Genomic DNA, 24,402 nt, shown 5'->3' with positions numbered 1-24,402 from the left:
TGTAAAGATTGTTAAAATATTAAAAAGTTAAGAGATGTAGATGACAGAATAAGAAGGAACATTTAATAAAAGTTCTGAGACAGAGAGGGAGGGAGGGAAGGAGACAGGAAGAATGAAAATAAGGAAAATGAGAATAAGTTAATATTTAAAGAAAGAATGGTTGAGAATTTTCCAGAATTGATGAAAAGCATGAATCCTCTGATAGAAGGTAAAAATGAGATGTGAGTGTGATTTGAAAATAAAATGCAAGTCTGCGGTCATCATAATGAAATGGCCAGTGACCAAAGAACATAGAAGATCTTGAAAGCAAACAGAGAGAAAAAATAGATTAACTGCTAAGACGTTATGCTAAGTTATGCTGACAGCTGATTTCAGACTTTTTCAACTGCAACAGTAGAAACCAGAAGATAATGGATTAATATTATTAAAAGACTGAGTGGAAATAACTATTTTCCTAGAATCCTATGCCCAGTAAATAATCTAACATGAAGGAAAAAACAAATATTTTTCAAAATGAAAATAATCAGCGTCTTCTACTAGTTGTTCTTAACTAAAGAACTAAAGGACATGTTTTGGGACTATGGATACTGACCCAGAAAGGACTGAGAAGAAATGGTAAGCAAAGATATTGGGAAGCATCAGAAAATCTAAGTAAGCATTGCCAGTATAACAGAACAACTATACTAATGACCTCTTTAGGGCATATAAACCAAGATGAATGTAAAATATTGAACCATAAAGTAGTGAGCAGAATTAAAACATTCTAAGACCCTTTTGTTGGGCAAGAAGCTTATAGAAACACTTCTAGGTATGTTAAATTTGCATTTTAGAAATGCGTACTTGCAGAAATCAAGCATGCATGTTAAAAAGTAAATGCAGTCTCTAAAGAGCAAGAAAAATAGTGTGTATTTCAAACAAGTTGAGGGAATTCAACAATGAAAATCAGACGTTCCTGCCTTTAAGATGCTTACTGTTGGTTGGAAAGACACAGATACCATTTCACACAAGAAAGGATAAAAATCTGTTTTATTCTAGAGAAAAACAATCTCTTTTGCCTGTATTTTAAGTCCTTTCCCCTTTACAGCCTTAGGCGGGTAAAGAGTTCCAATAAAATTACATGTTTCCTAGACTTTAAAAGGCACAAATGCTGGGCTTTGCCAAAAACACATAACAGAAACAGAATCCATTATTCAACGTATGTGCAGAGAGTTTTAACAAGTGTCTGCAAACTTGCCAATACATGTGCTTTACATTAAGTCCACCACACTCAGTCTCACTTATATCTAAAAAACAACCGTCTTAAAAGCAAAATAAAGGTAACCAGAGAAATGTTTACATGGTTCCCATGCATACTGTTTTCTGAAAAAGATACCCATCTTTGTTCCCTTGGTGTCAGCACATCAGTTTCTGAAGGCGAAAAAACATGAAGTGAAAACAGGAGGACTGCAAATAAAAAACAAATCATCCAGGCTTGATGTTCAGCCTTCCAGGGAACAATCCATCTTCATGTGTAAGGAACATAAACTCACAAGAAGATAACAGAACAACTGAAGAAATGATTATAAGTCATATTGCTGTTAAAAGAGGACATATACCCAGCAGAATCAGGACAACAGAAAGGTGATATAATTAAGAAATATAATTGTACTAAGAATAGATCAAGAGATACTGTTTCAAATAACAACAAAAACCACTAACAGTTTTTTTTTCTTTCTTTTAAGAGAGGGACTAAAAAGGAAGAGAATGGATTTGTGAGCTTCTGACAAATCTGTGTTTAACAATAAGTTGTTGAGTCCATAAGAAATGGACTGAGATCTAAGGCTTTTAAGCAACAGGAAATGTTCCAGTCAGAATATTCCTGGGGAGGAATAACTTGGAGGTACATCAGAGCCCAATTCTACGTTTTGTAAAAGCAGCAGTGTCTCTCTTCTTTTGTTTCGATGTATGACAAGCCAGCACAACAGTTAAATAATCTTTAACACTTCCCTAATTTTTCCACAGAGCTTGAAGTCTGGGAATGAAAAATGATGCTCTCGGGAACATTATTGTTAAATGGGTATTGTGATGGGTGATCATACTTTCTCCATCTGCTTATCATAAGATGCCTGATAATGCACATCAAAGACTATTATAATGTATTAGTTACAAGTCATATCTTAAACCTGTTATTACTTGCAGTCCCAACTTACTACATGATGTTAAGAGAATCTTACAAGATGATAGTAAGGAAACTGCTTAGGAACCCAGCTATGATATCTACTATGGATCTACAAAATTCATCAATCAGCACTTATTAAATATCTATTTCAAACAAGGAGTGCAGAGTATTAGAATCACCTATGGATCATGTGTTCAGGAAAACTGAGTACTAGGCCCATATCAGACACATAAAAGTTACCTGACTTGGGCTTAATCCCTTTATGTCTCTGTTGCCTTATTTGCAAAATGGGGGAAATAATAAGTGAATGACTTGTATACCTCATAAAGTAGAAATAAGTAAAAATCTAAGGATAGAACATAATGAAATTGGGCTGTTGACTATAAAGCAGTATATTAATTACCTATCCAGGATGCAGGTAGCAGGTTTCCTCTACCTGTGCTGATATTCCTCTATGCATGAATCTAATACCATGATGCAAATTGCATTTAAACATTTTCATTTGAAGAGACAAGCTTTAAATGAAGTATAGAAACCTAATTTATTTCCAAAGTCAGACACTCGGTTTATCACATCAAAGGGAAATTATGTCTGTACAGAATTCTAAACACTTCCTATTTTATTGCCAATTTATTTTTATGCTAAAGGTAAAAAATGACTTTTTATCTTTTATTCATTAAATTATGGAGGGAGAGCAGATAAATGTAAAAATTACAATGGATTATAAACTTTTGAACTTGATTTTCAGTCTGCTTTACCTTCATCACTAAACTACGGTCCAAGACACTAAATCCCTGGGCCATGATCCAGTTTGTTTGTCTCTTATTAACAGCTTTATTAAGGAATAATTCACCCATTTAAGTGTAGAATTCTTTTTTTAGTAAATGATTTTTAGTAAATTTACAGATTTGTACAATCATTGCCGTAATCCAGCTTTAACATTTCCATCACGCCAAAAAGACCTCTCATGCTCCTTTGCAGTCAACCCCTATTATAACCCTTAGTCACAGGACCCCAACACTCTACTTTCCAGCTCTGTCAAGTTGCTTTTTTTTTTTTCAATTAATTTTTATTGGAGTATAGTTGATTTACAGTGTTGTGTTAGTTTGTCAATTTGCTTTTTACAGACATTTCATATAAATAAAATCATACACTATGTGGTCTTTTCTATCTGCCTTCTTTTATTTAGCATACTGTTTTTGAGGTTCATGCTTGTTGTAGTATGTATCAGTAGTTGGTTACTTTTTATTGCTGAATAATATTCTATGACATGAATAGTTTATGTTTGATCTAATAATCGGTTGATGAACATTTGAATTGTTTCCAGTTTTTGGCTATTATGAGTAATGCTGCGGTGGACATCATAGTTCAGTTTCAGTATGTACTGCTTACTCAGCCTTGGGGAAATTGGTACTCATATACACAAACCTTAAATTTAGACTTTCCAGGTGCTCCGTTGTTCTAAAGTTTCCACGTGAAGAGAGAACAGAATTGTAAAGTGTTTAAGAGCACAGATTCTGGAGTTCTGGAGTTGGGTTCCTTGGGTTTGTAAACCAATTCGAAATCGTACATTCTAAGTAAGGCAAGTCATTCATTAACTTCCTTGGTTTCCTTCACTGTAGAATGGCGATAATGACAATGGCTCCTTTATAAGTTTAAAGTGAGGGTAAGATGATGCAAAACACACTGAGCAAAGTGCTTACTAGACGTTAACTATGCACCAAATCATCATTAAATAATTTTTTAAGAGATTAGTAATGCTATTAAAATAAAATATTTAGAAGATTTCTGAATCTATTTTCTAACTAAGAGATACAAGTCTTATTCTTGCTTAATATAGTTTAATTATCAAGCACAAACACCATGAGTTTTTATATGGAGGGTAGCAAAATACCTCTTTTTCTGTCTGGCCATTACCACATAGTCATTGACTGAGGAATAGTCTCTAATAACCTCTTGCTTCTAGATAGAGAACATCACTGGATTCAAAGTAGCAGAATTAGATTTTTACCATAGAAAAACCATTCCTCCTGCTATCACATCCTCTTGAATGTGACACATGATAGACACATGAGAAGAAAAGGAATAAAAAATAAATAGAAAAGCAATGAAATGGCTTCTATAGCTTAATTTAATTATTTAACAATATACAGTGCATATTATGGACCAGGAAGAGTTCTGAATTATTTAAAAATAGTAATGAATTTAATCTTCATAACAACCCTATGAAATAATCTATTAATTATCCTCAATTTCAGTTGAGATAACAAGGCACAGAGAGGTTGAGTAATTTGACCAAGGTCACACAGCTAGAAAGTACAAAGCTGAGCTTCAAACCAGGCAACCTAGCTCCAGCGTTTAGTTCATGCCAGTATGCTTTGTTACCTCTCTTAGTAGAAGACAGAACATCTGACTAAAGTGGACAGATTCCCAGAAAAGACAACTAGAAGCACAATCAGTTTTGTTCTACACACAGACCCATTTCCTTTAATCATATTATTTGATTTACTATAAGTCACAGGGAAACGCTTCTTTCAAAGATGTGTAGAACAAGGAAGGTATAAATTATATCTCACTTTCAGTTTCATCTTAAACTCCCTTGCCCATTTTATGTAAATGTAATACTAAAAAGTCAAGCTTTTCAAGTTCACACATGAGGTTCTTTAAATGCCTGAAAGGATCCCTAAGCTAACCATATGAACATACTCTGTAATCAATCACTCTATCTGTGAATTGATAGAGTAATAGACCCTCTGGAAAACACTCTCAATTTTTAAAAAATCTTGTGCAATTTATATTGTTCTTGGAAGATCAAGGTCCATATCAATATTTTCAACTTTTTAATTATTCAAACATTAGGTACATACTTGTAAAAGATAAAAGCTTCATATAAGTGAAATGCAGCTCTACATTAATATTTTAAAGGCTTTGAAAAGTTCTGATGTATATAAACCTGACTAAATTTGTTTAGTGCAGCACTCAAACTATTAAAATAATGGAGTCTACTTTTCCCCTATATAACACCATTTTACCTATATTGGAAAATAGGTAAAAAGTGCTCTAGACATCTAAGCAATCCATAACCTATTAATGTAATTATTTCTTATTCTTCTGATGAAACCTTATTCCAATACAGTCTTTGAGGTCTGAGTCATGAGAAAGATGACAATAATATATGATAGCATGAGTAAGTGTAAAGATGATAATAAATAGAGTAACATTCATTAACATTATTAGGGGCTTATCACACGGCAGACATTGTGTTCTACATGTTTCATCTCACCTAATGCTCAAAACAATTCCAAAAGGCGAGTATTTATTCATTAATTCTCATTTTACAAAAGAAGAACTTAGTAACATGCCAGAGCACACACTTATTAAGGGGTGAAGCTGGGCTTCAAATTCAGGCATTCCAAACTCAGAATTCATATTCCAACAATTACACACTTAACTGCCTTCCACTGTGTCCCAGGCAACCATTTCACTTACACGTGTAGAATCCTTATTACTAGGAATAAACTAGGAAATAAACATTACATAAAACTACCAAGGAAAATCTAGGAAACAGCAGGTATGGTTTATTCATCACAATGTGTTTATGTTGTTTTGTTATTATAAAACCTTTCCACATTTGTATGTCTCTTCTTCTCTTTAGTAAGGAGTCTGATGATTAGAACTTTTTTCCTTCTTCCCTATCCTAAAACAACTGCAGTGACAGCATATTTTCAAATGGTGATATATTCTGTAAATAGTTGAAAATAATAAAATGTCTCTGCAGTCAAAGCACTATTTTATGTTACCTTTCTTTTTTCTTTGTAAGGATCATTCATACATTAATACCTAATTCCAAGATATAAAATGTGTTGTGTTTGTGAGTGAACAGTACATGTTTGTTTGTTTGTTTGTTTGTTTTCTCCCTACTGCATACTTTTCAAAGTGTTAACATTGTTTCTATAAATCAAATTCTATTTTGACATACGGCCTTTTAAATGGCAAAAAGGAAATCATGAAAAAAGCACTAGATTTAAAGACTGCAAAAAGTTGCTAAAATATGGAATGCCAACTTCTAAGAAATGCACATTTTTCATGCTTTGTTCTCAGAAGACAGTATCAAAGTAATGAGTAAGACATTTCTTCAGCTCGTTGTAGCTTTTTTATTTCTTGGTAACCTCTTTAAAGCATCTGAGGATGTAAAAAGAAGAACAAATGGATCTGCAGAGAGAATTTTTTTTTCTTTCACTACATATCAATACTTATTGTGCCATGACTTTTCTAGATGTTGAGGACCCAGTAATGAAAAGGGCAGATGAGGCCACTGCCCTTAAGGAAGTTACATTTGACAGGCAGGAACAGTCAGCAAATAAGAAAGCAAATACATAACAAGATATCACAGAATGGTGAGTGCTGTGAAGAAAACTACAGACAGCACTATGAAAGACAGTGGTGTGTCAGGAGGGTTAAATGCATGAGAGGGATTTAGAGGCACACACAGGGACAGCCAGAGCCCAGACTGGGTGGTCAGCAAAAGTCTTCTGAAAAAGGTAACACAGGAACTGACACTAAAAAGAAGAGAAAGAGCCAGCTATGTGCATGCTAATTGCAAAGGCCCAGAAGAAGAAATGAGTTTGGGAAGCCCAAGGAACCCAAAGGATAGCTTGCATGGGAGAGTGCCAGGCAGGGGCACTGTAGACCAGTAGGTGATGAGTTCTGGGGTTAGAAGAGATTACAGTGGATGGATCACAAGGTAAAGAGACTGAAGCAGCTCTAGTAGCAATGAGGAGCAGCTAAAGTTTTCCACGTGAGATGACACTGAACCTTTCACATTTCAAAAATCTGACTTTTGCTGCTCTGAGGAAAATGGATTATAGGAGGGCAAGGGAAGAAGCAGAATCTGGTTAGAAATTTGTGTAAAGGCAGTCTAATTAACGTAAATATCCATCGATGGATGAATGGATAAACAAGATGTAGATATACACAATGGACTATTACTCAGCCATAAAAAAAAACAAAATAATACCATTTGCAGCAACATGGATGGACCTAGAGATTGTCATACTGAGTGAAGTTAAGTCAGACAGAGAAAGACAAATATCATATGATATCGCTTATATGTGGAATCTTAAAAAATGGTACAAATGAACTTATTTACAAAACAGAAATAGAGTCACTGATGTAGAAAACAAATTTATGGTTACCAAGGGGGAGGGGAGGAGGGGTAAATTAGGAGATTGGGATTGATATATACACATTACTATATATAAAATAGATAACTAATAAGGACCTACTGTATAGCCCAGGGAACTCTATTCCATACTCTGTAATGGCCTATATGGGAACAGAATCTAAAAAAGAGCAGATATATGTATATGTATAAGTGATTCACTGCGCTGTACAGCAGAAAATAACACAACACTGTAAATCAACTCTACTCCAATAAAAATTAATTTAAAAAATAAAAGATGAGGATAGCTTAGATGGGCACAGTGGAGATGGTGAAAAGAAGGATTTAAAATGTATTTTGGAAGCATATTTGACAAAACTTTCTGAAAGACTGGACGTGAGGGGTGAATGAAAGGGAGGAAGCAAAAATGATGCCAAGAGTTTTGGCCCAGGCAACTGGTTAGATGATGGAGGAAGTAATGACATAGAAGAAACTAAACAAGAAATTTCTGGGTCTGAGTATTGATTCTTAAGTATTGCTTTCGATATCTGAATTGGCAATTAAACATCCAATGAAGATGTTGACTGGGTTCAGGGAAAAGTTTAGGGCAGGAGATAAAAACTTGGGAGTCACTCACATATACTTGGTGTTTAAAGCTATGGGACTAGATGAAATCAGCATGGGAGTCGGGGGTGGGGAGGGAGAGGACAAGGAAGGGAGGGTGGGAGGGAGACAGCGAGAGAGAGCAAGTCAGCATGGGTGTATGCACAAGTACTCAGACTAAATATCTGGGCTACTTTTAGATGCTGAGGAAGCAAGAAGGATTCAGCAAAAAACACTAAGGAGAGGTAGTCAATGAGGTAGAGGGGAAATGTAAATTCACCTGTTGCATGAACAGAACCTTCACAGATAACCTTCTAACAACCATAACTAAAAAGTGCTCTCCAGCACTTTCCACCTACAGCATTGCTATTGTAGCAAGTTCGCTGACCTACATCATAGGACTACTTGTTTGCCGGTTAAGGTTGGATGTAAACAATACTTCCCTAGAACAATTTCCACAGTGTTTTGATTTAACAACGAAATCAAGCAACTCCATCTCACAAGCACACTTCCCCACAGGTTATCAATCACTGCACTTATCTGGGGGAGAACTGCAACAGAACCATGAACCTGACCTTCCTGTTTCACCATTGCACCCGCTGGCCTTGCTGTCACTGTGCTCCGTAATTCTTTGCGGTTATCACATTCAAGGTCATTTTTGGGACAAATAAATTTAAGATAAATTTCATTTCGTGTTTTCTTCTGGATTTGCACAATCTTGCAAAAAGTTCTTATAGGTATTTCTCATATTCTTTTCATTTTGCTAACTAAATCAGTAGACTTTGCCATGGCTTGCCAATTCACTGTGCATTCCTTCTACAGAAATTCCAATGACTATTAATACTTATTTCAGTTTTTGAGCCACATTAAGTTTAGCTTCTTTCTACTGTCACTATTCATCCTTATTTCATAAACTCAGTTTATTACTTTGTATGCTCTCTCTGATTTACCTCCAACTCACTTGTCTTATCTTGTTTATTTTTCTAACTTTTCTGCTACATTCTGAACATATCAAGGGCAGAGCTGTGTCTTACTAAACTTCACATCTCTTATTTCTAGCATGATGACCAGTACAAAATGCACGTGCAATAAGTGCTGAATGAATGAATTAATTAAATAATCTACTAGATTAGTTCAAATTTTTCTTTTTTTAGTTTGACAAAAATGATAAAGATATAAAAAGACCGCTTTGTTATATTTTAAATTAGACCCTTAGGAGAAATTTTCCTATTGCTGAGATTCACCGGTCCCCCAAATTATCCTACCTCCCTTTTATTTGGATATGTAATTTTCATTAGTATGCTAGCATAATAACAAGTTATTTTGAGTGACAACTGCTGTTCAATTGACCTATGATTTTTTTTTTTTTTTTAATTCTCAGGAACTACGAGTGTGGTTAAACTCAACAGCAACATTAAATGTTGGATTTTCTCTTTTGCTCAACGTAGCAAAAATTCTTGTATTTTAAAATCTGAAGCACCTACAATTATTATGGAAAGACACTGCAAATCTTATACTACTATTTTTACTAGTCAACTGTCAACTTTGTAATTACTTCAACAGTGAATTAACCGTTTTTAATCAACTAAACTCTGCTGAAGAAGTTAAATATTAGAACTGAATATTTTTTCTAGAAACATTATGAGTTTGAGAGGTTCTATCAAAGTCTGACGAGTACACCAGAAGTATAAAGGCTGCAAATGCCTCACTGGAAAGAGACAGATATTGTTTGGATGTAGATAATCGAGATTTTATTTCAATGAAAAAATGCTGAGCCTACAGTGCTCTGTTTTTTCTGCACAACTCATGTCAACAGAATACATGAAACTAAATCCTTAATTCTATGGTCCATTTAGTCAGCTGAAGGTCTTGGGAACTCAGATTAAATAAATGAATTGCAAAATATTAACAAGCAAATTAATATTAGAGATAGAATTTGAATTTGAGAAATCTTCATTTCTGGTCTTACATTATTTTCACCACATAATCTGATCTTAGATAAGTCATATAGCTAAATGGTGAATTCATATTACTTATAAAGAAGGAAAGGAAAATGAAAAAGAAATTATAAGTATTTCTCCATGGATCAGGCCTATCAATATAGACATAGACAGATCTTTTTAATCTCTTTATCCTGATTTAGTCAACAACTTATCCTTACTTTCCTTTCAGTATATTTTTACATTTACATAATGCCCTATACTTTCTAATTTACTTACGTCTAAAGTAGAATTTGATTAAGAAGACAAGTGTAGCTTAATTCCAAATAACATTTCCTCTTATTTTCCAATTAGGGCATGTAAAGATAAAGACTTAATTCACAGCACAGCTCCTAACTGTTAAAAACAGTATGATTACTACAATTCCACAAATGAAAATAGTTTACTAAGTACATTATTGAATTCACTGTACACTAATATAGCAAGTTTATTTAATAAGCTCTCAAGTACAAAATCAATACTACTCAGAGGAATTCACTTCAAATAGAGTATTCCCAAATGAATGAGAAAAGCATGTAACTGTTTAAAGAAAAACAGTGATTGTAAACATGTCAATATATCCCCAATATTTGACAGTGTCCAGACACCTTTTATTTTTGGTTTTAGATAGAACAAATTCACTCCTCGAATTAAATAGTTGACTGATCACAGCATCTCTCAGATTTATCTAGATGTGGAAAAATTTAGTTTCATATTAACACAAATGATAAATAGAAATATGGAAATAAATCTATCCTATATAGATAGAATCAATGAAATTAAATTATTGCTTCAGAAGCATCAGGGGGTTAATGAACAATAAACCCATACTCTTTCATACATAGAAAAACACTGAGACCAATGAAACCTTTATTGGCAGCCTTTTATGGTGGGAAAACAGAAAACTGCGACAAAAGAATGCCTTGATTTTACATGTTTTTACTTTAGGAATACACATCTGTTAAAAGTAATGGTCCTTCTTATGGTCACATATGGTGTAGGCAAGACTATCCCTAAATTATGAATGAGTCTTATGTACCACAAATCAACTTTTCAGAAAAAAATGAGCATTAACTCAATATTTGATTCTTAATAATCATATCATTTATATAATTTTGTTGTTTTTTTAGTGGTGAAACATTACTTTCCTATAGCTAATAAATATAACTTATCAAAATGTAAACTAGTTTTGTTCATAGAAAACATGGATATTTTAACATAAACTCGTTAATTCTGACACCTTGGAAGTTAAATTTTGCAATTTAAAAACACCATAAATGTTCCTTAGAATATTTTTAAAGCCTTACAAACAAAGAAAACATTGCTGAATTTCATGATATTATTATACGTATTTCCCTTTATGGAATTTAAACATACAACACAGACTGAAATATGACAATTTATATGGTGATGACTAGTATGTGATTGTTAATCATCTTACTTATGGTCATTATTTAATAATTTTAATATTCAAAGAGATCTAATTATCAATTGTAACTTCTGTGTATATTCCAAATAACAAATTATATAATGGACTTGCATGTGTCTTAGAAATGCAATTACGTGTTGTCTAAATTCCTGTAAACATCATGTCAAAGTAGAGCTGACCTTCTCGGGCATTTCCTGGTGTCCTGTTGTCACTGTCTGCCTGCAGCACTGTTTCCCTGTTTCATCATGTGGGGAGGTGGGAGTAGGTTATGGAGCTTCTGTTAAAAAAATTAGAGAACTTTTAAAAATAGTATATTTACTTTAGACTTTCTAAAACACACTGAATTGAACAGGTGCAGGATATGATGAAGAGCGGGGTGGGGCATTAGTCAGTATGAAGGAATAGGCTGTACTGATGGAGATGTACACATGAATGGAAGAGAGGAGGAGTTAACATGTAAAGCATGTATATGGAGGAAATGCACGTGAAGGACTACATAACGTGAATGAAAACATAAGAATTGCAGGATAGATAAGTCAACCAATCAAGTCTTCAAGAACGGTCCCTGAGCATCTATTCTTCCTGAGTACAGAATACTAGAGCAAGTCAGTGGGAACTTTCCTGAGATTAACACTTATTCATTAATAAATACTGCTTTAGTATTGCTGCCCAGTGTATCATTAACACAGACAAATAAGGACCACCTCTGGAACAGTAATCAGGAAGAGAAGGGGCAGTCAACCATGTCACAAAAACTGATACAAATACCCCCCAGTAGTGTGGTGGTATACAGTAGGCTCTGGAAATGAGACCTATCCTCAAATATGTGAAGGGATGCCTTGTCTCAGGAAACCTAGGCTTGTTGTATGAGGTGTCAGTGGGCTGAACCAACCTCAGAGAAACTACAGTAGGTCATGGGAACCAAAGCCTATACTAAATCTGAGTCACAGAGTTGGTTTCAGCGGAGGCAAAGTGATCTCTTGGCAGTGACATTGTCAGGACTCTAAGTAGAGAGCAGTGAGTACAGAGCCCCGGGCCTGTGAGGTCTAAGTACTGAGCCCATGTCCATGAGTCACACTCAGTCTCCAAGTGTGCAGTCCCTCATTCCTGCCTTAAGCCTTTGGTAATATGTTCCCCAAACACTGCAGTTGCTGTACTTGAGACATGTTCAAACTAGGTATAATTAAAAGGACAGGAGTTTCAGTCATTCAGTTGGCACAATCATTCACTCATTCTCTCACTACTTATAGAGCCCTATGCTTGGTCAGTACTAGGAATGCTGAGATGAGGTCACACATTTCTCAGCTCCCTCCTGCTTCCTGTGCTATTACTGATTTTCTTCATCAGTAAGAACCTTGATAATGTAGTAGAGAAAAAGCAAAATTATACATATGAATAAGCTCAAGGCGTTTAACATCATCATTCATCCATTCATAATGAATGCCAATTCATGAAATACTCACTGAGTACCAATTAGATGCCAGGAGTACTTCTAGTTGCTGGGGAAAAAAACCACCCAGAATCCCTACTCACATTTTTATTACATACACACAGATTATAGGAAACATTTTGGTTAATAATGAATTATAAAGTTTGGAAGCAAAACACTAATTTAAAAAACCTAATGAATAGTATTATGCAAGCACGTTTTGTTACTTAATATTGAAAAATTTTACGGTTCAAACACTTAACAAAGTTAACAGTTAAAAATAAGGAGAACAATCAAATGTTCCAACCACATTTCACATTAAGTCTACATGAATACTCATAATGATGCTGTCAAAAATCAGATTCATAAAGTTATAATGCTGCAGAGGAAAAGCAAAGAAGTGATAAAAATTAGCCTCTCTATATTAACACTTCTGATGGAAATTATGCATCTCTGTTCTCCCCTCCTCGTCTCGAAATGTTTACCCCAAAGAAACACTAAAAAAAAAAAAGAGCCTTAAGGACCTACAGAAAGGAATAGAGATTTTTCCGTTAAACACCACTGTTTCATTCTTCACACCAGGACACTGGAGAATGGTGGTAGAAGTATGGTGGTCCCAGGCAAGGTACTTAACTCCCCTACTTTCTCTTTTTTCTCATCTCTGAAAGGGAGGTAAAAAAAGTACAGTTGATCCTTGAACAACTGGGAGGTTTGGGGCATCCATCCCCTTGCAGTCAAAAATCCATATAACCTTACAGTCTTCACTCTGTTTGCTCAGTTCTGAATCTGTGGATTCAACCAACCACAGGTCATGTAGTACTGTAGTACATTTTTATTGAAAAAAATTCTGCATATAAGTGGATCCACACAGTTCAAACCCATGTTGTTCATGGACCAACTTGATTCATAGGGTCAATGTGAAAATTAAATGAGCTAACACCTGAAAAGGATTTAAGACTTTTTAAAGCACATAAGTGTTTGCTATCACTTCCATTATTAAATTGGAAGAGCATTGCAGCAACAATGCATGTCAAAATCTTTATTGATAGAGATTCTCAGAACACTTTGAATGAAGAAAAAAAAGGGGTAAAAATGAACTTATTTACAAAACAGTAGAGTCACGGATGTTGAAAACAAACTTACGGCTACCAGGGGATAAGGGGAGGGAGGGATAAATTGAGAGATGGGGATTGACATATACACACTACTATATATAAAATAGATAACTACTAAAAACCTGCTGTATAGCACAGGGAACTCTACTCAATACTCTGTAGTGGCCTGTATGGGAAAAGAATCTAAAAAAAGAGTGGATATATGTATATGTATAACTGATTCACTTTGCTGTACACCTGAAACTAATACATCATTGCAAATCAACTTTACTCCAATAAAAATTTTAAAAAAAAAGAAGAAGAAGAATTCTGAACCAAGCACCTAAGCTTTGTCATTAATCTGGGTCAAATATTCTCCAGGCAATACAGGAGCAGACCAGGCTGCAGTAGTTGGTACCCATACGCTCTTCCTCACAGCGAAGCACAAGTGCCAGATTCTAAGTGTGCTGCCAGAATTCCCCAGCTTCATAATTGCTACCACTTTTTCCATTTTGACAGTATAGATTCCGTTTTGCTGTTTGGCAGAGACCGTCTGGCTTTGCACACTGGAAAAAACTATTACCAAACCATTCCAGCCATAACTTGCGGCCTTATTCAGCAACAAAACTCTTCTGCCAAATACAAACTGAACAAGTCCTTCCTTCATTCCCCTCATGTATTTCAGATACAGCCTCAGACTAGGCTAAGAGCAAAATGGAAAAGGTTTGAAAATTATCTGGTAAATATTGGAGTAAATCATCAAGTTGTATTTCAATTATCCAGAGTATCATTACCCACTCTAGAAGGAAAATGTCTAAACTTTATACTTGGATCCAGCTATTGGGAAATAACAGAAGATGATATGAATTTGTTAAGAGTAAAGAGTACCAAACCTGAATTCTTGACAAATGTGCATTTACATTTTTGGCCTTCGCAGAATTAATCAATATCCACAATCTGTTTTGATAAGTCTGCCTGGAGTATTTGCTTATCCTTCCAGAAAGATGCAAAAATGCCCACAGTATAAGAACTGTATGTTGAATATGTTTTTCACGAATCATTATGGGTTTTACACTGAGCTTGTCACATTATCTTGTCTCCCTTATGATCAACATCATACATTTGTATAATGTGTCACATGTACAGGGTCACAGTCTGGTTATAGAAGAAAAAGATGTCTCTGTATGAAACCATCAGATTTATCTAGGAATCAAACATACACCCATAATCCACTATCTACAAATATCCATCAATTGAATCCCTGTGTGAAAGTACTTTGCTAAGGAAAGTTCCATTCAAATTCTAATCAGTATGCAACTGGCTGCACTAAAAGTTCCTCCAGGGAAGTGATAAACTCTTACTCATCTTCCTAGCACCAGAATCTAAGAATCAAAGGAGATTTGTTTATTTGCTGAACAAACTTAATTAAATCTCACCTCTGAGGCTAAGTGGCAGAGGGCTATTGACTCTCAGTCCAGATTTCTTAAATGAATCATGTGTCTGGATATAAAGACTTAAAATGCAGGGTTCAGTCTCATTTTTAATAGCCATCACCTAAATGATGTATTACTGCCTAAAAGAAAAACTATTTATCAAGTACAGCATATCACTACGCTGTTGGAATTGCACAAAGAACCTAATGGAATTGCACAGAAAAGTCTACAATATAAATATATTTTAAAAGCTGAATTTAATTAAATAATAGATCATATATAAAGCAATCATACGAATTGAATAAAACATTCAAATTTTGGATTATGTTTGTTTATTTTGTCCTAAATGGAAGGTAAAATGCATGGTCTAAATAGCTTTCATGTAAATAATTTGGAAATATCTTTGGGGGATTTAAATCATGAAGTTTAGTAGTATGCTTACAGAATAATTGAAAAAAAAAGCATGAATTTTCGTAAGACAATTTAAGACTGATATTCTAAGATTTAAAAGAAAGAAGAAAATAGAAAAAAAATTAATTTATAAACTTTCAAGTTTAAACCAATTCCAGCTTAAGTGCTACCAAAAAGACAATGATAAAATCCAACCATATGATCTAATATTTCTCATTTAGAAAATACCAATACTAACTTTAATTGTGCATTTTATGATTATTCAGAAAAGCAGCAATTAAAAAACAAAATATGATCTTTGTTTTAAAATTCATGCTTAATTACTCATTTCCTTCACTGTATTTAGACATGGGCAAGATGTATTATATCCATGCCCCATGTGTAAACTCATGGGTAAATAACAGCATTATATGCCCTTCAATCTCTGCTGACAGGCTAACTGGATGCCTTTCCCATAATCTTCACAAAGTATACACAATGCTTATATATTTTTCTTCAATAAGAATTTAGTTTCAGAAAACAGTACAGAGGGATCTTTTAACTAATCTATCACTTCGATAAAATGAAAATGTGAGCTTTCAGGTTCAAAATATGATCATGCCACCTCAGTGTTCAATTAAAAAAATACATGCATTCATACTCATACTAAAAAGAATTTAAGATTGTGTGGAAGTAATGGTACATGCATATTTCACTGAATAATGCAATAGAAGAATTGCATTTACTATAAGCATTTTACAACACAAAATAGCATATTTTTTAAAAGAATCAAATCAAATAATATGCATGTATTGAAACTTTTTTGTTCACTTTAAGGTATATATAAACTGTAGTTAACATCACCACAAAACTAAAAACTCATGTTGCCACATCAAACATTCAGTGTTTAAATAAAGGGAGAGTACAGCTTTGAAACAGAATATTTCAAGGCAGTTTAATTTCGAACCAGTGACCTTTGTAGCACAAGGGAGTTTATTCAACTGGCACTAGCAAACAGATGGACAGCAATGGAGGAAACCTACTCCCCTACAAATCTATACATTAAATGGGAAGGAACTGCTTTTCCACCTATCTTTGCAGCATAGCCGTTCAAGGTGCTAAAATGGGCTTGTGATACATGCCATGCACATCTGGGATTAGACTGTAGAAGTATTATCTGAGGCTAAACATCCTTATTTATGGAATTTGGGCAAAGCAGAGGACAGGCCTCAATATCAAACTGACTAGCTCTTCGTGGGGCCTGAGATTTGGAAAGCTAAGTACAGCGCAAAAATGTAACTCTGAGACCACAGTAACAGAATTGAAACTGTGGAAGCTTCCTCCAGTTTAAACCATTATTCTAGAAATAGCCCATGGAAACAGGAAAGAAAATGGAGTAAAGATTTTCAGATAATAAAAATGAATATTTGTACTACTCTGTATTTTAATCATATGAGTAATGTAGTATATACACATCTGTTACCTGTATCTAATTCTAAATAAAACATTTTTTTAAAATTTTGAGTAATTCAGATTTCACTTAGAAGAGGAGAATAATTTGATAAGATATGCATTGCTTTGAGCCTTACTATATCTATATCTATATCTAATCTATCTATTTATCTATGTTGATTTCTCAAACATGAAAGGCAAAACTTCAGCAATTTTAGAAAAAAAAAGTAAAATTATGACCTTGAAATATAAATGGATTTCTTACACAAGACTCGAAAAGCACAAAGTGTAAAGTAAAATGGTGATAAATTTGACTAAAAATTACAAGAGATACTATAAACAATGTTCCAGACAACCAAAAGAATAGAAATAGATATTTTCAAAACATGTATCTTATAAAGTACTAGTACTCAAATATAGTAAAAAAAAATTCTATAAATCAATACCAAAAAGATGAATAATCCAGTAAAAAAATGTAAATTATGTAAACAGAAATTTTAATAAATGAGAAAACCCAAATGGCAAATGAATATTTGTAATCGAGGAAATAGTGATTAAAATATTAATTAAATACATTTTCATATCCTTAATAACAAAACTTGAATAACTATAACTGCTAATCAATGGGTGAGTATAAATAAACTGTGGCATATCTTTATAATGGAATGCCCTTTATATTCTATAATGGAATAATTTCCATCAGTAAAATATATAAACTATAACCAGAAGTTTCAAGAAACAAACATTGTATGAAAAATTATTTGCACAATAAGTGCATATGATGCAAATCAGACAGAATTCAAAAAATTATGCATATTATGTATAAATTTGTACATATGGAGAAAATATAGAAAATATTTACATTATAATAATAAATGCCAAATTCAGGATTTCATTTATATCTAGGTACAGAGAACAAGAAAAAGGAAAGTGGGATTAAGAAGGTTTATCCAGGGGACAAATGGTATTTGTGATATTTTATTTATAAAACTTTTATAAAATTTTAAGTCAAATTTGGCTAAATATCTAGGCTTTTCAGCATAATCAGGCTCTAGTTTAATGAAAATCATGCATCTTCACTTCAAGTGCTTTAACTTCACCCTCAGGCAGGTGTACAGAGCTCACACTCTTGTACTACAGTGTCCAGATAAAGTTCAGGTACCATATGTAGGAAGAGAGAAGACACTTTCCTAAAAGCTTCAGCAGGTTCCTTCTCACATCTCATGAGCATAGATCAAGACTATAGCTTTAAACAGTCACAGTGGCCAATGGATTAAAAAAAAAGACAAGAGATCAAAAAGTGAGATATCTGTTATGTCTATTGTGTGACAGGTAAACAGACAGATAGACAGATAAAAGTACAAGTTACGAGACTTTTCTATATTTCAATGGCCAGTTCAGCAAAGCCAAGTAATCGCTGACACTTGAGAACAAAGCCATCCTTAACATTGATGAGAAATCTCTTAAATTTTCACAATAGCTGCCAATCTTTGACCTTACTATGAGTATTTCCACTTAAAAAAAGTACTTAAAAATACTACATTTTGACAGGAAATACATTTTTAATGATGGAAACATTAAGAGTTAACTTAAGTTGCAAAGCTAAATTCTTTGAATTAGGACTGCTGTCAAGATAAAGCAATATTAGAGACCTAGAACTCTTTAAAGTATTTATATGAAAGATAAACACTAATTGGTGAAAGAATAAGATTCTTAAAGGGAAATCTCGAATTCACATTGAGACTCTTTGAGAATAAAATGATTTCTCAAGTTAGTAATTTTAAAAGGAAATCATAAAGTAGATATCTTAGGTTTTTGTAACTGTTCAAGAGGTTACCTTTAATTATCTCATGCTATTCCAGAAAACAGAGTAATATATCTTTAGAAGTTAGCATTTTTCATTGAGATTGTGGAATATTATGTGGGAAACATATTAATAAAATATTAATAACATAACAAAATATATCCACATGCCCTATAAAATAATAACCATTATCATGAAAATCCAAAGTTAATTATTAGCTAAGACGTAGAGATATATTGTCTCATTTAAACAATAAATTATGGTCCTCCTAAGAGTGAATTACTGAGAGAGTGGGCAGCAAAGAAAAAAAAAAAGGATACATAATGTGTAGACCAGTAGTATATCAAATTACTTTTGAAATAAACCTCTGCAAAAGATTATGGTTCCATCATTTACCAAAATCCTGTCTTCCTAAAGTCACGATATAAAAAAATTATTATTTACTATGATTCAAACACTTCAACACTTCATATAAATATATTGGTTGATGCAATATATGTCAAAACAAAACAAAACAAAAACAAACTGGCTGTTCCTGAATATAGCATTTTACAATTTGGTCGTATCAACCGTCAATTTAGTCAAGAACATTTACTAAGCATCCACTGTGCTCCAAGAGTTATTCTGCATTTCATTCCCCAGACATACAAGCATATTTTTCATGTTAATAAGTAAAGTATTTTGATCTGAAATTTATGTTTGAAAGAGAGTGTTTTGGAAGCAGCATATAGATGTCAACCGAGGTAAGTTTGTTACCAAAATTTATAGAAGAGTAGTATGACATATTCATCATTATGTATGCTAAAACTGTAACATACTTTTATGGTTATGGTTATGCTAGTTTATCTTCTCAGACATTTTGATGATGAAAGTGATAGACATCCAGAATACCATATAAAGATTCAAGCTGTTGTACTGCGTAAGAAATAAGACTATGACAGCAATCCTAGGATTTTTCTCTTAAACACGTCAAATGAAAGCATAAGCTACTCTTGCAAAGATGTTTTAACATGTCTCTTGAAGAAGATACCATTCTAAAACTTTTACTTTATTTTGTTCTTTTAAAGAATCCAGATAATTAATTTAAACCCTTTTTATGCAATTTTATTTGCAACATTATTAATCTCTATGAGTTTACTATTTTAAAATTACTCTTACTCTAATATTATATAACAATTTCTATGATCATGAAAGTTGGAAGCAACCAACATTAGTTATATACCCAAGACACTTAGACTATGCATGTGATTATGGCACAAAAGGAAGTAATTATACACATAATTCAGAAAACAAACAAAAAATGAACAAATAAACTATTTGATTTTACCCCAAACCCCCCAAAAACCAATTACTGCATTTGTTAAATTAACTAAATAAAAATCAATTTACACTTCACTTTATAATGTGTAGATAATTTACAATGCATAGAGAGTTCTGAAAACACTGTGAAACAGAGATATATTATCCATTTGTTAAAAACAGATCTAGGGTTATATCCATTTATAAAAATATTTATACAGTCTTTAATACAATGAATGTAACAGGTGAAGGAAGAGAAATATATGGATACACATATATATTCTCTGCTAATCAAGGACTTACTATAAAAAGGAAACATACAATACTATTATTAGATTGGTATTAGAATAGTTTGGAATACTGTTAGATTAAATCTAAAGAATACAAAATATATACAACAGATGAGGCTCAGAGAAGCTTTCTTCATGGTGCACTACTATATATCAGAACTGTGATGAATAATTATGAACATACATATATATACTCATTTTTATTCATAGTAATAATACCTAATATTTTTTTTTAGACTTTTTTTGATGTGGACCATTTTTAAAGTCTTTATTGAATTTGTTACAATATTGCTTCTGTTTTATGTTTTGGTTTTTTGGCCTCGAGGCATGGAGGATCTTAGCTCCCCGACCAGGGATCAAACCCTCACCCCCTGCATTGGAAGGTGAAGTCTTAACCACTGGACCACCAGGGAAGTCCCTACCTAATCTTTATTGAATGTTCATTATGAGCCAGGAACTTGCATTTATAGTTAAGGTCTTGTTCTGTCTTCACCAAACCATTTCACAATTTTTCCGTTTTACAATTACATTCTTCCCCATTTTACAATTACATAAACTGGAACTTGGGGGGGTCAGAGATCTAGAAGCAGCTACATACTGATATGAAAACAGATGTGTCTGACTTCAAACTCTCCCCAAAACAGTTCAAGCATCAATTTTAACTGCTAAGAATTCTAGGTACACTGGCTACCTCTCAAAAGTCTGAAGTTTTCTGAAAAAAGTAAAACTTTCTAAAACTTGAACACTGAATCAGTCACTATAGAATGAACATAAAAGTATTATCAATAATTACAGAGTAAGTATAAAATAAAATATTTATTTAAGAACTCCTACTGACAAGATACTTGTGATAAACAGGAAGATGAGGCAAACCCCTCTCTAGCTACTCACTATTTCTTAGTGAGACAAGTCAAGTGTACGAATAAGTTCAGGACACAAAAAGACCAGATGAGTATAGTAACACAGGCACAAACTGCCATGAGCATTTAGAGGCAAGAGAAGAATGTGAAGGGGAGGAATCAAGAACCTGTGCTGGCTCTCAAAGGATACAGCTGGGGAGAGGTTGGGAAACAAGGTCTTGTTAAGGTAATAGAATATTTGATATTGAGACTTCTCATTTGTTTATATTCTATTGAGAGGAAAACATTCTTACAGTCAAGTGTTTTCTGAAAATCATGTCTTAGATATGGAACAAAAACACTAGCTGAAATGAACATGAGAGTAAAGGTATCTCTTAAAAATGTGCTGAAAGGGTAGATATTAAGTGTTCTAATCACACAAAAAATAAAAATAAATAAAAAGGGCAGGAGGAAAATTTTGGAGGTGATGGATATGTTTATGGCATTGATTGTGGTGACAGTTTCACAAATATACACATATCTCCAAAATCATCAAGTTGTATACATTAAATATGTACATGTCAATCATATTTCAATAAAGTGTTTACAAAAGAACTAGCTGATGATCCTAGATAAGAAATCAAATAAATCAACTATGAATCACAGAAATGCTTCTGAGTAGAGAAAGAGGACATTATTATTATCATATGGATAAGGGAAAACTATTATCAGTTTTAAGGTACCTTTCGGTAGGCAAATTCAGAACCAGATCCAGTTTCGCTCATTGCCTTTTGGCCATTTAGTCTAAGGATCACCGCTCTAAATCCATAGCCTCAGACTAAGCCTGTGTAGTGACAATAAAGTTTGTATTGTGCTGGACATTCCTATATTTTGAAAATTTGTGGATATTATCCTTAGAATAGGCTATGTTACATCAAATATTAATAGATTCTGATAAGGCAAAAGTAGATAGAGGTATTAAAGAGAGTAGCATCTGCAAAGGTGTGAAAGTTGGAGCTAATAACCAACATTCAGAAAATTAGGTATGTTCCAGGTTAATTGGAGCATACATTTTTAAGGCAGAAGATACATTTCAGAGTGTCTTTAAATTAGTAAAAGGCCTTGAATATCAGGCTAAAGAGCTTAATTTTTACTCTTTTTTAAAATACAAAGCTTATTTATTATTATAATAACCCTATAAAGTGGGTTTTACTATTATCCCTATTTTACAGAGGCTAAAACTGAAGCCCAGAGAGGCTAAATAATTTAGCTAGGAAATGGTAGAGCCAAGATTCTAATCCAGGATGTTTACTAGGACTTTTCTCTTTAGAAAATAACATTATTAGAACTGGGTTTTAGTATAAATAACATAAGGATCCTATGTTAGACACAGAGAGAAGGACTAGATTGTCCAAATATTTTTTAAAAGAACAAAATAAAGGAGAGCGGAAGATAAATATCTTAATACCAGACAGAGTTGTTTTACATATTACATTTCAGAATCAAGATAATTTTGTACAAATCAATTTGAAATATATTTTTGTATTTTGTTTCCTCTTGGAGAGTAAACTTCAGAATGACAGGAATCCCAGAACTGAAGGTAATGTGTTAACAAGTACCTGAAACACTATGCTCAACTTGAAACACTAACCTGAACTGTAGCTGAAATTCTCAATGAAATGTAGATCATCGGGAAGACAAACAAAAATTAAACTTTATTTTTAACCAAAGAGAAACACCCTGTTCTTCATTTCCCTAAATTAGCAAAGTGTTCTTAATTCTGTTGTGTAGTGATGTGTGCTGCTATTCTATTGACTTAAAATTTAATAGTAAAAAATTAGGCCCCTATCAATAAGAAAATATATTTCTATCAAGCACAGAAGTGAAATCCACTTATCTGTCTTGTTCTTATTTAGCATTGCAGAGTCCATTGATTTTTAAACTGTTTCAACAACTGAACCTTTCATTTTCCACGGCAAAAAGGTAACTACATCATTGTTTTATTTTAGAGCAAACTTTTGAGAGACTGAGGACAACAGTAGACCAATCTGGTGGGGTGGAAAGGCCAGGGGCTTGGATTCCAGCAGGACATGTTTCAGCCCCCTCTCTGCCTGGATCATGATGGAAATGACCTCTGCCCCACAGACCTCCCTTTCTTTTACTTTTTATCAGGGCACTTCCATCCTGTAGTGAAGACCTATTTGCATGTCTTTTTCTTTTAGTAGATACAGTACAGGACAGAGGGAACTCCGTTTCTGTACTTTCATCATGGCATACAGTGTGCTTGGTCCATAACAGATATTTAATGCATCCAATAACCAAAGTCAGGATAACCTTTGAAACGTCCAGTAAATCCCTGGAATGCCTGGGTTAAATGCCTAAATTGATTACAGCTGCTGTGCCAATGAGTCTGAGAATCCTCCCTGATATTAGGCAACTAGTGGATAGCCTCCGGTGCCCAGCACTTAAGAGGTAGTTTCCATTTGAACAACGAATAACTTCATTCTAAAGCATCCACCAACCTCCAGAGTTGTCTTTCTGCCAGGCAACTAATCTTTAGCCTTGGCAGTTCAACATGCCCAAATCTCATAAGATTTACAGACAACTGTAATGCCATTCTTGACAGTTATTTCATCCTTGACACAGTTATTTTATTTTTAGACCTGATTCCCGTCATGTTCCACAAAGTAAAATCCCATTTTCTCAGAACAAACACTCACCAAAATGTGCAGGCTAAAGAAAAACAAAGTCAAGTCTCCCCTTGTGTCGGTTGGCCTAGTCCCTGTCATGCTTAATAAAATATCTTCAGGAGACAAGTGTGACTCATTGCTTCCTACCTGGTGTGCCAGGCCCTGGCAATTTTTAGAACCCTCAGATGGAATGGCAGATTGTATTTTCTAAGCATGGTGATACACACACAGACGAACACACATCCCTTCCTGCACACTTCTATTAAAATGTGATGGCAATCCTCCAGTGAAATGTAAGGTCTATGTTTCCCCCTCCTTAAACCTGGGTGGACCTTAGTAAATGCCTCAATCA

At 33.8% G+C, this 24,402-nt stretch overlaps 1 protein-coding gene across 1 annotated transcript in view; it reads right to left on the bottom strand.

The window, feature by feature from the left end:
- Positions 1-24,402, bottom strand: part of PRR16 (proline rich 16) — a 170,533-nt gene that overhangs the window by 40,620 nt on the left and 105,511 nt on the right. The window contains exon 2 of the mRNA XM_061188078.1: positions 11,510-11,607. Within this exon, the coding sequence (XP_061044061.1) occupies positions 11,510-11,521 (12 nt within the window). The 5' untranslated portion in view covers positions 11,522-11,607. The remainder of the gene's footprint in view (positions 1-11,509; positions 11,608-24,402) is intronic.

The sequence above is a fragment of the Eubalaena glacialis genome, chromosome 4, assembly GCF_028564815.1.
Source record: "Eubalaena glacialis isolate mEubGla1 chromosome 4, mEubGla1.1.hap2.+ XY, whole genome shotgun sequence".
Classification (NCBI taxonomy): Eukaryota; Metazoa; Chordata; class Mammalia; order Artiodactyla; family Balaenidae; genus Eubalaena; species Eubalaena glacialis.
The sequence above is the reverse complement of the archived record's forward strand: the minus strand, read 5'-3'. Positions and strand labels throughout refer to the sequence as shown.